Source organism: Excalfactoria chinensis, chromosome 2, assembly GCF_039878825.1.
Source record: "Excalfactoria chinensis isolate bCotChi1 chromosome 2, bCotChi1.hap2, whole genome shotgun sequence".
Lineage (NCBI taxonomy): Eukaryota > Metazoa > Chordata > Aves > Galliformes > Phasianidae > Excalfactoria > Excalfactoria chinensis.
The window spans coordinates 91264498-91279985 of NC_092826.1; the positions used below are offsets into that span (position 1 = coordinate 91264498).

General features: G+C 42.5%; 1 protein-coding gene across 3 annotated transcripts in view; it reads right to left on the reverse strand.

Annotated features, from left to right (window-relative positions):
• Nucleotides 1-15488, reverse strand: part of CNTNAP2 (contactin associated protein 2) — a 624497-nt gene that overhangs the window by 213449 nt on the left and 395560 nt on the right. For all 3 annotated transcript variants that reach the window (XM_072329823.1, XM_072329822.1, XM_072329821.1), the window contains one exon: nt 4857-4963. In XM_072329823.1, coding sequence (XP_072185924.1) covers nt 4857-4963 — 107 coding nt within the window. The remainder of the gene's footprint in view (nt 1-4856; nt 4964-15488) is intronic.

Genomic DNA, 15488 nt, shown 5'->3' on the forward strand with positions numbered 1-15488 from the left:
GTATTTCTCCTGTTGCTTTTATAGAGCTAACAAATAACTGAATATAAGATGGAATTTATCCCTTCCTGTTGAATAACTAAAGATTTATAAGCAAACCACTTCCTTTCCAATATTCTTGAAGAAAAGGAGGTAGTACTCCAGGAAAAATAAGGACAATGTTTGTTTGAAGGTGTCTGAACCCTTCTTTGTTTTTGGCTCAAAGCTTGCTTTCCTAGGCATTTCTTGTGATAAGACTCTGACTTATCTAGGAGATGAGAGGTGGGTGTTGGCGTTTGGAAGTCAGCATCACTGTGTGGACAATTTTACATTTGAAAGCATTTTTCTTTGGAGCTGCCTCCAGAAGAGAGTGCTCAGGAGTGTTTACTGGTGGAAAATCTGGCCTGTGACTAATTAGCCCCAGCTTGGTATGGGAAAATTGAGGGAATGATACCATTGTGTCCTGTGAGAAACAGGATACGTGTGGGCACCTCTCTCCTCCCTGTTATCTGCTGGCAAGGCCCAGAAGATAGAAACAAAGAAATTTCTGCTGGGATCCTGAAGCCAGAAACTGCCATCTCTCAGAGAGCTGACTCAACCACTTTGGATTTGAGCTGTTGCTCCAATGAGAGCTGACTCAACAACTTTGGACTTAAAAATCAGTTTGCACTACCATTGGAAAGTTAGTCACAGTCACTGTTGTCATCAACCAAAAAACAATGCATGACAACCCACCACTACTGAAGAACAACTGAGCTACAAACCACATTGGACCCAGGATGATGACTATCTCCCTCTTGCTTCCTACAAAGAACCCTTGCTTTTATTTCCTATTGTTTCTATTGCCCATCTTCCTTTCTCCAACTCCATAAATGTTTGTAATAAACTGGTTGGGCTAATATTTGATCCTTTGTGCCTTAATCTTACTGTTGGGTATACACATATTAAAAGAGCCTCTTCTACCTCCTATAAGTTGGAGCAAGACAGAAGGTTGAATTGTAAACACACCTAGCTTGTCCCTCATGAGTAATTAAAAATATAATTAAGATTGATCTCAACAGCGAATTGGACATTTTACTCTGGGAAATAATTAGAAGACTACCAACATGGTTCCTATCATTAAATGTTTGTTAAAAATCATTAACAATTTAAGATGTTTGAATATTTACTACCTAAACCTCCATGAAAATTGTAAAATTCATGTTTTTTTGTTTTAGGAAGCTGTAAATAACATTAAGAATCTTACAGCCTAAAGCCAGCTGTATTGCTCGCACAAGATGCAGCAGTGCAGGCTTGTCTGAATAACATGATGGAGATGGGGAGAAGTAGTGAGGAAAATGAGCTCCAGTTCTTAACATCTCCAAGAAACATTTTCCAATATATACTGGAGAAATGTCTGTCTAAGAATTCTTCATGTTAGGATACTCTTGGGTAGGCTGTAAAGGTTCGGCAGATATTAAGATGTAAACGATACAATAAAGCTTAAACGGATTATGCCTACTCTTAATTATAACATCAATTAATTTTTAAAATAATTTTGTAACAATTTCACCTCTAAAAGTCATGATTTTTAAATAAATGTATTAATTTACCTCTCATTCTTGCCTAATGATAAACACGATATTTGCTAGGCCACAATGTTCCCTTGGACACTATGAGTAATCTGGCAGATTTCCAGGGTGTGTACTATGCAATGAGAGACAAAACTTAAACTTTGAGAATCTAATAGTAGCTGTAAAAACACCAGTCTTATGGATTAGAGATCTTTTAATGCCAATGTTGACATAGGCCTCTGACAAATAATGAGTGGACACACATCTTGAGATCTTAGCATATCTTTGAAAAGTGAAGAGCCTTTCTGTAACACGAAGGATCTTCTTCATTACTGAAAGCTAATGGTGGTGTCTATTTAAAAAAAAAATGTTATTTAGCTGAGAATTTCCTCTACCAAATAGTATTATTGCACTTTTTGTATCTTTTGCATTTTTCAAAGAAATAGAAAAGAGATGTTATTTTGGGATCAGCCTATGTAAATATGCATGGAAAAAAAGCCATTTTGCTTCACAAGATTTTTATTCAAACATTTTTCTGTTTCACTTCAGGGATGTTATCCCTTGGGTTTGTCTTTGAATTTCAACTTCGAAGAAACCTAAAAAGCTAATCTGAAATTCAGTCAAGGCTTGCCTTGTTTCAGATAAAAAACTCTGGATGATGTTAATTTCTCTGACCAAAGCAAAATCAGATCACTGACAAAAAACCTTAAATACTGCAGAATTACACTGCTCATTGAGCAAAACTCAAGTTCTAGAAAATCACAAGGTACAGAATTAAGATGTCCACTAAAATAGTCTTGACTCCAACATCTTTGAGGAATACCCTGTTATATACAGTACAAACATGGGAAACACTGAGAAAAGAATTATTTTTCTGCAGAGTATAAATATAAGATTACGCTATTAAATAAATGGTTTTAAGTAAAATAATACCAAACTGACATGATAGCACTAAGTCTACTTGAACAATTTCCTACTCCATAAAGTCATGATACCTTCTAAATTTTATAGCTTTTTCACTCAACTCACAATCCTGTTCAAAATTACTTTCAGTTATTTTTGTACACTATACCAGTTATCATTCCAACTTCCTTTCTCTTCTTCGTTTCTTTTTTGTACTGCTTGACTTGTATTACCACAAACATCAGAAATCTTGTGAGAAAATGAAAGGTAACACCATACAGATTCAAATACAGATACACAATGCACAAGTAGGAAAGGACAGATTGGGTCAGTATCATTGTAGCAGAGATGAGGCCCCGGATCTCAGAATAAGCTAAGTACAACCTTTAGCAAACTTCAACTAATTCCGTTATTATTTGCATCTCCAATACTTAAAACATACTTGGAATATGTTGATAACTATTGGAATACAGATAACTATTGCTTTCTCTATAAGGGCAGAGTAAGGGTTCTGTAGGTCCATACTTCAACATCATATTTTTTGTTTTTCACTGATTTTGATGCCCTTGAATTGGAACTCCAGAAAGTCACAAGACTTCACATATTCTGACAGGATATCCAATGAATAACTTTCTGCTTACTCCATCTTTATAGGAAAGAAAACTTCTAAAACTATAGCAATATGAGTTAAAAACTAAAATGAGGATATTGGAATATAAACAAAACAAAAACTTAGCCATCTAAGGTAGAAACTTCAAGTGAAGTAATAAGTAAAGGTTGAAAAATGCATCTCTGAATGACATGGATAAAGTAATCCCATATGCTTTATCCATTCTATAAATACAGGACAGTAGACTCCAAATTCCCCTTCTGGTACTGCAGTGCAGCAGTGCTCACAGCTCCATTATTTCCTTTCCTTTCTAATGACTGTAATTTAAGAAGTTACATGATCTATTCATCCTTGTTGCTTTCTTTTGTGATACAAGAAGGAAAGTTAGACTTGTTAGGTTATACGTTAAGAAGTCATCTACTTTCCCAGAAAGGAGCAAAGCAAGTCATTAGCAGTAAGGAGAGCCCAAATGATAGCCTGCAACTGTCCAAGGTCCAGACACCAGTAAATGGGAAGACAAGGATCTAAGGCTAGATACAGAGTGGACTGCCTGAGCCCCATCACTGGAGGAATCCACCATTTGTGTGTAAACTATTCCAATCTTTCTCACATTTCCCTTAGTGAATCTCCATCCTGCTCAGCCACTGTTGCTGAATATAAATGAGTGCTCCATGACTTCTGCAGCTTTTCACATACACGTGTATGTGGTGCACCTGTGCAGTGTGCATGCCCCTACTGGGAATGCATGCAGCTGCAGGAATCTTGCCTCCATCAGGCTGTTAGAGTCAGCATGGCACAATTTCCTTTAACAGATCACACTTGTTTTCAGACACTTGCTGGATAAACTATAATTAATTAAACTTCCATCCCTACATTTCTCCAGCCTATCATTTGCTCAGGAAGCATATTTTTCCAGATGTCTACACTAGAACAGTAAAAACTCTGTGTATATAATACTTTCAGAAAGAAACATATGCAGTTTTTATTTGCTACTACCTCATTCTAACTTATTTCTCAAAAGTAAACATGCCATCACTATACATGTTTACTTTTGGTAGGAAAAGTGTTGCCATGTTGTCCTGAAATGCTGGTATCTCCCTCCCTTTAATTAACATTTATTTGACATTTAACTCTTTCAGTTTCACTAGCTCAGCTGCCCGATCATGAAGGACTGTTACACTTGTATTCCCAGCTGTTAGATAAAATACATTACTTCCCACACTAATACAATATTTCAAAACAGAATAGATTTTTGATACTCAGACACCTGTGAATTATCACCATTATTCTCATGGATTTTTTTTGGTTAAGAATGGAATAATCTTGTTTTGTCTACCTTTCTAAAATGTTACACTGTTGTAGCTAAAGAATATTATATTAATTTATATCTTTATCTACATGATAAACTAGGAATTCAAATTTTCAACTGTTCAGAGGCATTTTTTTAGTCTATTGAATATTAAGAAGCAACTTGCTAAAGAAAGAAAAGGGAAAAAGTAAGGACTGGAAATATTTTCTGCATCTTTCAGATATTTTATAACACTTCACTTGCAGATGAATATTCTACTTTTAGTATATAATGGAAGGAACAGAAGAATTCATGGTACAGAATAGTGCTATATAAATGCAGCCCTAGGAACACAAGGTTGAACATGATGAATCAAACTTTTCATTCCAAAAAAACCCAAAAACAACAACACACCAGGTTACAGGATCTTTAGCAAACAGAGAGGAATACTGAGTTTTTAATTTCGATCAGAAGATATCAGTGCCTTCTGTACTCAGCTCAGTTTTGAAATGTTAGGGTGGCTTACAGTTATGACAAGTTGTCCCACTGTACCCAGTTCCATCACAAGTGCACTTGAAGCTGTCCCACGTCTGGGTGCATTTGCCATCATGTTCACAGTGATTGGGCACACACCTGTCAGGATAAGATACAAAGAGAGAAAAAACTAAATGAGCATCAAGATTTACGCGTGGCTAAATTGGAAGCTGCACAAACTTTACATCACATCCTTGCCTGATATCCTTGCTGTGCAAAAAATAACAACAAACACAAAAGTATACAGCAGATGGTTAATCTGCAGCCCCTGAAGAAAAAAAAAAAAAAAAAAAAAAAAAAAAAAGTGTAATAAAGATGGAATGCAATCACTCATCATGAATTAAGGTTCTAAACTAAGTGTGGCTGGTGCTTAGCTGTCAAAACCAAAACAACATCACAAGGTGCATTCCCTTCTGCTGTACCGGTAGTGTTGTGTTTCACAGACTACAGATCCATGAGTGACTGAAAGTTAAGGATGGAACACCAGTGATTTTCTGTTAATTCTTCTATTGCCAGAAATGGAATAAAGTGAGGTAGATTATCTGCTGGTTAGTAAGAAACTTACTATTGCTGCATTACTAAAACAAGGTTTTACAGTCTTCAGTATTAATAGTACAACTGGTTTTTCTTCACAGGGATTCATGGCAAGCATTACTCTCCTTTACCCTATCCAATGGGACATGGACAGTGGGATTGAGTGCACTCTCAACAAGTTTGCAGACAACACCAAGCTGAGTGGTGCTGCTGACATAACTAGAGGGAATAGAGGGAAGGTATGCTATCCAGAGGGACCTGGACAGGCTTGAGAGGTAGGTCCGTGCCAACCTCATAAAGACTAGACAAGCAAGGTCCTGCACTTGGGTCAGGGCAATCCCAAGCACAGACAAAGACTGTGCAGAGATTGGCTTGCAAGTGTGCCCAGGGGAGAAGGATCTGGGTGTCAACTGAGAAAAGATTCAATATGAGCCATCAACATGCACCTGCAGTCCAGAAGGCCAACCATACTGTGGGTTGTATCAAGATAAGTGTGACCAGCAAGTCAAGGGAGGTAATTTTTCCCCTCTACTCTGCTCTCATGAGACCCTACGTGGAATATTGCATCAAGTTCTAGAGCCCCCAGTGCAAAAAGGATATGAAATTGTTGGAGCAGGTCCAGAGGAGGGCCACAAAGATGATCAGAGGGCTACAGCACCTTCCCTACAAAGTAGCAGGCTGAGAGAGCTGGGACTCTTCAGCCTGCAGAACAGAAGGCTTTGAGGAGACCTTATAGCAGCATTTAGTACCTGAAGGTGACCTATAGGAAATCTGGGGAAGGACTGTGTAACAGCATGTAGCAACAGGATGAAGAGGAATGTTTTTGGACTCTTCACTTGAAAAACTTTGACAAGGACATATAGATTAAGTCCCCTGAGTCACAAATTGGAACTTGACTTAAACCAACCACGAGTCAAGGAGATGTAAAAAGTATTTACCAATGGTTCATACGTTTGACAGTGTTCTCCCTGAGCTGAACCATATGCTCACAAAATATATAAAATGCATATTTATTTAAAATACTCTTCCTTTTGTCTATGCACATCTCTGATCTTCTTAATTCATGAGATTTTGGGATAAGAAAGAAGATTTTAATTTATAGTTGCTCAGGATTTATCAAAGAGGAATTTCCTCCCTCTCTTCATTGCAGTCAACAGGATCAATAGCAATAACGAACAGTAACAAAGAAATGAATGACCCTTTCACACTTGACTGTACTCTAAATCATGACTGAGAATATTTATATTGCTTGGTAAAACTTTCTCTCTCTCTCCTTTTACTGTGAAGATTCTCCCATCTCTAAGCAGCAGTATGCCTGGATAAAATTTTATATAGCAAATATTAAGCATAGTTTCAACTGAATCATTCCCATTGTTGTTTTTGTATGTCCTTTGTGTGTACCTGTATTTTATTCTTCTATAGAAGTCCTATAACATTTCTATAAATTACAGTATAATTAATGTTATAGATGTTTAAGACAATAAGGGAAGTACACTGCAACAAATCAGGTGCTGTGCACTGAGTGTGGTCACAGCTCTGCAATAAATACATAAATTCAATGTTTAACTCACATCCCACTATTTAATCAATTTTAAATTCACTGAAAACTTATACATACAGTAATAACTCATTACCTAGAACTTGTGCAATAAACTGGTTTGGTGACGGAAGGCTTACTGTTGAAGCAGTAAATAGGTGCAAGAGTGTGTATGTATGTTTGTGTGATCATGCATAAACATATACAGACAATTTTATTTTTCCCCAAGAATGACGACAATTTCAGGCTTCTGAAAATTGAGACTGCTTTGAAAAAAACACAAAACATTCATATGAACTGCAAAACTGTTTTTAACAACAATTTAACAATGAGGAAAGAACAGTTCTAATAATATGGATTTGAGTATAAAATTATAATAATATGATACTTAATTTTTATCACAAATGCAGCATTGCTGGGAACTTATTCTGCTTAAATAGCCTTGTGATTGAACTATAGAAAAATTGAAAGACTATAATTTGAGTATAATTTAGTAGCTCTTTATTCTATTTTTCTATTTTTCAGGCACTCCAATTTGTTTTATTTTAAACTTTGATTTTCTTCAAGGTTTTATATTTCATTAATAAAAATTTACTCCAGAAATTCAGCACACAACAGATACTCAGGCCAGTAATATACCACAGTGAGACACTGGAGGAAATAATGGTTACTTGTCCAAAGAAGAGTCCTGTAAAGAAGGGGAAATACCCTATCCAAGAAGATGCCTGGTACACAGATTGATCCAGCAGAGGAAACCCAAGTAGGTGGCAAGCTGTCTCATATCATCCCTCAACTGAAACAATTTGGTTTGAAGAAGGAAATGGACAAAGTAGCCAGTGGACTGAGCTATGAGCTGTGTGGATGGTGATTAACTCAAGAGCCTGGCAACAGTGCACTGAATATTCGCACAGATGGTTGGGCAGTCTACAGAGGGCTTATGCTCCGGATAGCACAGTGTGGCACTCAGGATTGGTTAATTTATGCCTGACCTATCTGGGGCAGATATGTAGGCTGATATATGGAATGTGGTTAGGCACAGAACTGTACAAGCATACCACATCTCTGGACTTCAACCCTTGCAGTCACCAGGCAATGATAAAACTGACACAATGGCTCAAGTTCAGTGGTTAGGAAGTGAATCAGCAGAGAACATAGCCCACTTGCTGCATAGGAAACTACAACATTCAGGACAGAAAACCACATGGGCAGCAGCTAAAACATGGGGGCTACCCATACAGTTACCAGATATTGTCCAGGCATGTCAGGACTGTGACGCTTGCTCATGAATGAGGCTGAGACCTCTGCCAGAAACTATCGCCCATCTCACTATAGGACACAACTCATTATAACGATGGCAAATTGGTTATATAGATCCCCTTCCTTGATCTGAGGGGACCAGATACACCCTAACATGTATTGATACAACAAGGGGATTGATGCAAGCTTATCCTGCATCAAAGGCAAACCAAGCCAATACCATCAAAGCTCTAACTCAGTTGATGGCATCATAAGGGACTCCTGAGGTCACTGCAAGTGATCAAGGCACACATTTCACAGGTGCAACTGTTTAGAAGTGGGCTGAAGACAACATTAGATGTCGGTTTTACCTGCCCTATAATCAAACAGGAGCAGGTCTAATAGAAAGATATAATGGAATCCTGTAGGCTCCTCTGAAGATAGATTCACAGTCCTTGCAGGGGATGACCAAGAGGCTTTATGGAACTCTGCAAGACTTGATTGTGAGACTGAGAGATGGCAGACCCATGCTTCAAGAATGCTGCAGACAACTTGGGACTCCCTGCTTAGAAAGTGAATTACAGGCAAGGACTCAAGCCAAAAGTTGGCACCACGAGCCATCTTCTGCTCCCTGCCCCTGAGGACCTAGAGCCCAGGAAACATAAGGTAAAATAGCCTTGGAAGGTGCAAGCAGGACCAAAATAGTATGGTCTCCTTGCACCTTGGGGGAGATTGCTAGAGGTTGGGGGAAATCAGTAAACCCCAAGAGGTAGTAGTTGATAACCTCTTCATTGCAAAGGGTACATTAATCACACCCATGTGGCAAATTAGGACCCCCTCTTTTGTACCTGATATAATGATTCAGCCACAGATATCAGGCCAAAGGGTGTGGTATCAAAGACCAGGATGTGCCCCAATACGGGAAGAGGTGTTGACTCAAGACCGAAATAGAACCTGTCTTATGATAGAGAGCAGACCTACCCCTACTCATACCTATTAAACATCTGTTTTACTTCCCTACAGGCTATAAGTTCACAGGACAGCAGGATGGAACAACATCACTCCAGGACGCTCCACTGTCCATGAGGAAACACAGTTACATTCTGTGGTGCACTGCTGTAGTTTTGGGAACTGGTGAGCGTGAATCAGAACTGCTACTGGTCCTTGAAGAAGATATGCCTCAAGAAAGATCATGAAGTACTGGCTCAACAGAACCATGAAAAAGATTGTCAATAATTGCCTTTATTGTTTTAATATTCTGTTCTACATTGCAGCAGGTACTATACATGCATCACAATGTACGCAATGTACATTTTTAGGTCACCAAATTGCAGGATCTCACCCCCTACCACTTCAGTCATTGGTTAGTGCTGTGAAGGAGTGGAGTACAGTGGAATTATAAGGTCACAGCTTGAACCAATGAGCAAGATACGAGAGTACATGAGTATCTGGAGAGGTGGGGGGTTCTAGAACCACCCTACTTCTGTGCAATCTGAGTCTGCGCAGGTTTTCCCCCTTCTACCTGCCCTTTTCTCTCCTGCAGCACGACTGTACAAATGGGGAAGGTCATATTCCTCAGCTTGTCCTGTTCTTCAAGCTGTTACAAGGAGGGGTGATTTTTGTAGGGGTTGGGGTAGGGGTTGGAAGGAACCTCTAGAGATCGAGTCCAATCCCCCTGCCAAAGCAGGCTTCCTACACCAGGTTGCACAGATAGGCATCCAGACAGGTCTTGAATATCTCCAGAGAAGGACACTCCAGATGAGGCCTTAGCAGGGCAGAGCAGATGGGCAGGATCACTTCCCTCAACCTGCTGGCCATGTTCTTTTTAATGCACCCCAGAATGCCACTGGCCTTTTTGGCCATGAGGGCACACTGCTGGCTCATGGCCAACCTGTCATCCATCCAGGTCCCTCTCTGCAGAGCTCGTCTCCAGCATGTCATCCCCCAACCTCTACTGGTGCATGCAATTATTCCTCTCTGGGTGCAAGACTGTACACTTGCTTTTGTTAAACCTTATCTGGTTTCTTACTGCCCAGCTCTCCAGCCTGTCCAGGACTTGCTGAATGGCAGCAGTCTTTGGGTGTGTCAGCTAATCCTTCCAACTTCGTATCAGCAGCAAACTTGCTGAGGGTGGTCACTACCCCTCATCAGGGTCATTGATGAAGATATTGAACAAGACCGGACCCAGCACAGACTCCTGGGGAACACTGCTAGTTACAGGTCTCCAGCCGGACTATGCACCACCAATGATGACCCTCTGTGCTCTGCCAGTCAGCCAGTTCTCAACCCGCCTCACTGTCCACTCATCTATCCCACACTTCCTCAGCTTTGTTAGAAGGATGTTGTAGGAGACAGCATCAAATGCCTTACTGAAATCAACCATACATTCACCACCTTCCCCCACTCCACCCAGCCAGTGACAACATCATAAAAAGCTATCAGGTTGGTCAAGCATGACCTCCTCTTGGTGAACCGATGACTACTCCTGATAACCTCCTTTTCTTCCAATTGTCTGGAGATGGCATCCAGCACAAGCTGTTCCATCACCCTTCCAGGGTGACTGGAGGTTTTCCCTCCAGTTTCAGGGCTTTTAACCTACTATATAGAGGCACCTGGGGAACCAAGGCAGGTCAGGATGGAGGCTACCCGTGTCACCAATCTGGGATCTGCTGCCATTCCTCCTCTCCTCTCAAGCTGGCTTTCTCTGTTTGACTATGGCAAGTGAGAGGGTCCACGGCAGTCTGGGGACTGCAGTCTCTGCATCCTTCACACAGAGAATTACACCACCAGTCAATCTCAAGCTTGCACTCTTGGGTGGTCCTTAATCTCACTACCTCCTCCCTAAGCCCCACCACCAGACTGAGCAGCTTATTGACCTGCTGACAATCAGTCTTCTAGTTGGAAGGCCTGGTCAACATGAAAAACAATGTAACTGGATTTAGTCACTTTTTTTGTTGGCTCCAGAACTGTCATTACTATTAGATACATATTTGTTTGTTTTAAACCAATTAACTGCTATGAACATCCCAGAATAAACCAAAACAAGATCCTAAATTTTTTTACTAATGAGTATGGCACTGAATACCTGCACTTACTGATTGCTAAAACATATAAATTCTTTGTGCCTTCTGGTGAAAAAAGTAGTACAACAATTGAGCAGATCAACATGATGGGAGGAGCAATAAAATAGAAAGGTGCTAAAAAGTAAGAGAAAAAGATAGCTTACCCATATCATATCTTGCGTCCCCAAACCTCTATGTGGGGACCAAGGAGGTAAATCCCTCCCCACTGTAAGGGCAGAGCAAGTCCGAGAGTGCCTCCTTAGACTGAATGTGTACAAGTCTATGGGGCCAGATGGCATGCATCTCAGGGTCCTGAAGGAGCTGGCTGAGGTGGTTGCCGAGTCACTCTCCATCATATTTGAGAAGCTGTGGCTGTCAGGTGAGGTCCCAGATTACTGAAGGAAGGGTCACGTCACTCCCATATACAAGAAGGGGAGCAGGGAGGACCCGGGGAACTACAAGCTGGTGAGCCTCACCTCCGTGCCTGGGAAGATCATGGAACAGATCCTCCTCAATGACATGCTCAATCACATGAAGAAAGAGCAAGTGATCCGAGACAGCCAGCACGGCTTCACCAAGGGAAGGTCATGCTTAACCAATCTTATGGCCTTCTATGATGGAGTGATGGCATTGGCTGACAAAGGGAAGGCAACCAATGTCATTTACCTGGACTTGAGCAAGGCCTTTGACATGGTACCCCACCACATCCTCATCTCCAAATTGGAGGCATGTGGTTTTGATGGGTGGACCACTCAATGGATAAGAAATTGGTTGAGGGTGGTGGTCAATGGCTCTATGTCCGGGTGGAGGCCAGTAACAAGCGGTGTCCCACAGGGATCTGTCTTGGGACTAGTGCTCTTTAACATTTTTATCAATGACATCAATGATGTAATCAAGTGCCCCCTCAGGAAGGTTGCTGACGACACAAAGCTGAGTGGTGCAGTTGATACAGAGGGAGGAAGGGATGCCATTCAGTGGGACCTCAACAGAGTTGAAAGCTGGGCCCGGGTGAACCTAATGAGGTTCAACATGGCAAAGTGCAAGGATTTGCACTTAGGCCGGAAGAACCCCAGGCACCTGTACAGGCTGGGAGGAGTAGTCCTTGAGAGCGGCTCAGCAGAGAAGGACCTATGGGTACTGATGGACGAGAGATTCAGCATGAGCCAGCAGTGTGCTCTGGTGGCTCAGAAGGCAAATGGTATCCTGGGCTCCGTCAGAGAGGGTTGGTAAGCAGGGATAGGGAGGTGATTGTCCCTCTTTACTCGGCTCTTGTGAGGCCCCATCTGGAGTACTGTGTCCAGGGGTGGAGCCCTCAGTACAAGAAAGATGTGGAGCTATTGGAAAGGCTCCAGAGGAGGGACACGAAGATTATCAGGGGGCTGGAGCACCTCCCCTATGAGGACAGGCTGAAGGAGTTAGGCTTGTTCAGCCTGTAGATGAGAAGGCTGCGGGGTGACCTCATTGCAGCCTTTCAATACCTGAAGGGAACCTACACCCAGGAGGGGAGTAAACTCTTAGAAAGGGCTGACAATAGCAGGACTAGGGGAAATGGATCCAAGTTGAAGGAGGGAAGATTTAGGTTGGATGTTAGGAGGAAGTTCTTTACTAGGAGAGTGGGTAGGCCCTGGAACAGGCTGCCCAGGGAGGTTGTAGATGCCCCGTCCTTGGAGGTGTTCAAGGCCAGGTTGGACGGGGCAACCTGATCTAGTGGGTGTCTATGTTTGGTGGCCCTGCTAGGCACCAGGTAAGGTTGGAACTACATGATCCTTGAGGTCCCTTTCAACCCGGGTGATTCTGTGATTCTGTGTGATCAGAAGATTTTAAGTTTGCAGGGGAAAGTTCTACCCAAGAAGTATCTCCAGAAAGAGAACCTACCCCTAGGGCAGTCAGACATCAAATGGGGGTCTAAGGGAGGTGGAGCCAGGCTCTACCCCTTCTGGTCACACAAGGTGAATTGCCTTCACCTGTGCTCCCAGGGCTGACTGTGTCCTTTCCTCAGCTGATCAATCAGTGGTTTAGGACATGACTCAACAATTCCCGTACACTCCACCCCTTCATTGTGTGAAGTCAACTGGGGGGTTAGGAGGGTTGGAGAGATCCAATACACAGTGACATTTATACAGTTGCTGTTGAGATGCAGTTTGACATAATCTTAGACAACTGATGATTGGTTTATGGTTGATGTTCATGTTCTCCCATGGGCCAGTGCTTGGTAGTATCACTGGAGGCAAGCAGTTGTTTGGTGCAAGTCCATTTTCCCACATAGGCCATCCCCAGGTTTTGTGCTTGATCTCACAGCAACACTGGAACACTTTGGTAGCATTTCACTCCTTTGGTGATCCTAGACAGTCAAAAACTCATGGAAAGTAATATAGATGTTTCAGGGTGTTGTAATACGCATTCTTGAACATTCGGGCTGTGATGTGATAGGCCACCCCCGCTCTGTGATAGGCTGTTAGCAGTGAATATATTAGAAGAGGTAACACACAATAAAGAGGCCATTTTTGAAGCACTTCACTCTGAGACTGATGGTGTTGTATTTGGCCCTGGGCAGGTGTGCTACAATATTCACTGAGATGAGCTCATAATACTAGTAATCAGTACAACAAATGGTGTCCCGTGTGAGGACGACGATCGAGCTCTGACGGGGTGCCCACGACGGTAGTGCCTGCAACGAGGCAGTAGGTCGTTTGCGGAGGAACGTACAGCGGCGACATCTGCGGGGAAGTGGCAGATCGCTGACGTTAGCTACAAAGCGAGTGATCAAGGTAGTTTTTAATCTCTGTAAAACATATTGCAGCAAGAATATCACCTCCAAGAAGGAGAAAGACGGGGAGTTGGCCTCCCCATTGCATGCTTTAGATTTGAAAGAGTGGGATTTTATCACGTGGTTGCTCAGCTGGCATGCAATGAACAGTCAAAAGGCTGCAGAATTAAAGACCTGGCTACTAATACTCAGCGCACTTAAAGCCGCCAAAGAAGAAGGAAAACATGCGGAGCAGATTCGGGCATTGCTTGGGGCGGCTCCTGATCCAGGCAGGTCTCCACGGTCCGGGGTGAGTTCTTTTCGCAGGTTTTGAGACGTGCATGAGATGGCACCGAGTGACTCGAGTGTACCCCATGAAAAGGAAGAACAACCACAAGATGGCGGAATTCCCCCAGCAACAGTGCCTTGCGTCGTCAACCAATTACAGATGGGGGAAGAGAGAGAGCAGCCTCTGCCTTATCCTCGCCAGCAGCTATATCCTTCTTTGGATGATTTGGCACAAGAGGTGGGGTTTGAGGTGGGATTTGGGGTGGGGAGTACTGTCAAGCTCCAACCAGGTTCGGCCCCATCCGCCCCTCAAATGCCAGGGGGTGTGTCGCAGGAGGGAATACGAGACGCGGATTGGTTGAGGGTGTGGACAAGAGGCAGGCTGACGTCTGATTGGTTGGCTATCAGGGAGGCCCTAGAAGGTCGTGGTTTTCCAGATGTTTCTGTATTTCCTGTGGTTGTAGGGGAAAGACGCCCTCAATGGGTGTCTCTTGACCCGAAAGGTGTTACACAATTCGTAGAGTCCATTGAAAAGAAGGGGTTATGCTCTCCAATGACACTGAATGCACTGGAGATCCTGACAGCCCCAGGTCCTTTGTTACCCTATGATATAGAGAGTTTAATGCACATTTTTTTTAAAACCTTTGCAGTTTGCAGTATGGAAAGAGGAATGGGCTAGTGAATTAAAGAAGGTAATTGCAAAAGTACAGGGGGAACTGCAGCACCCTGCTCATGGTACTACCTTGCCATGATAGATGGGTACAGACCCAGGTATGTTTACCCCTCAAGGACAGGTTTTGCAATTACGTCCTGGGGAATTAATAGCCATCTCAGGCGCTGCAGTCATTGCATTCAGGAAATTTGTTAGGAGTGCCGAGCCCTCCACACCTTGGACTGATATAGTACAGAGGCCATCTGAATCCTTCCAGGAATTTGCTGATAGGCTCATTAAAGCAGTGGAGGGTTCTGACTTACCTGAAGCCATGCACAATCCAGTTATTCTAGATTGCTTGAAACAATGCTCAACATAGAGCGTTAAAACTCTGTTAAGGACGGCACCGGAAGGCTTGAACACCCCAGGTGAGGTCAAGTATGTCCTTGATAAGCAAAAAGCTGCTCCGCCCAGCAGCGAGGCTATTGCTTCTGCCATTAGCTTGGCGATGGGAGTGGCGGTTGATAGAATGGGGACAGTGGTTGTGCAGGCAATAGGAGCTGGAGGGA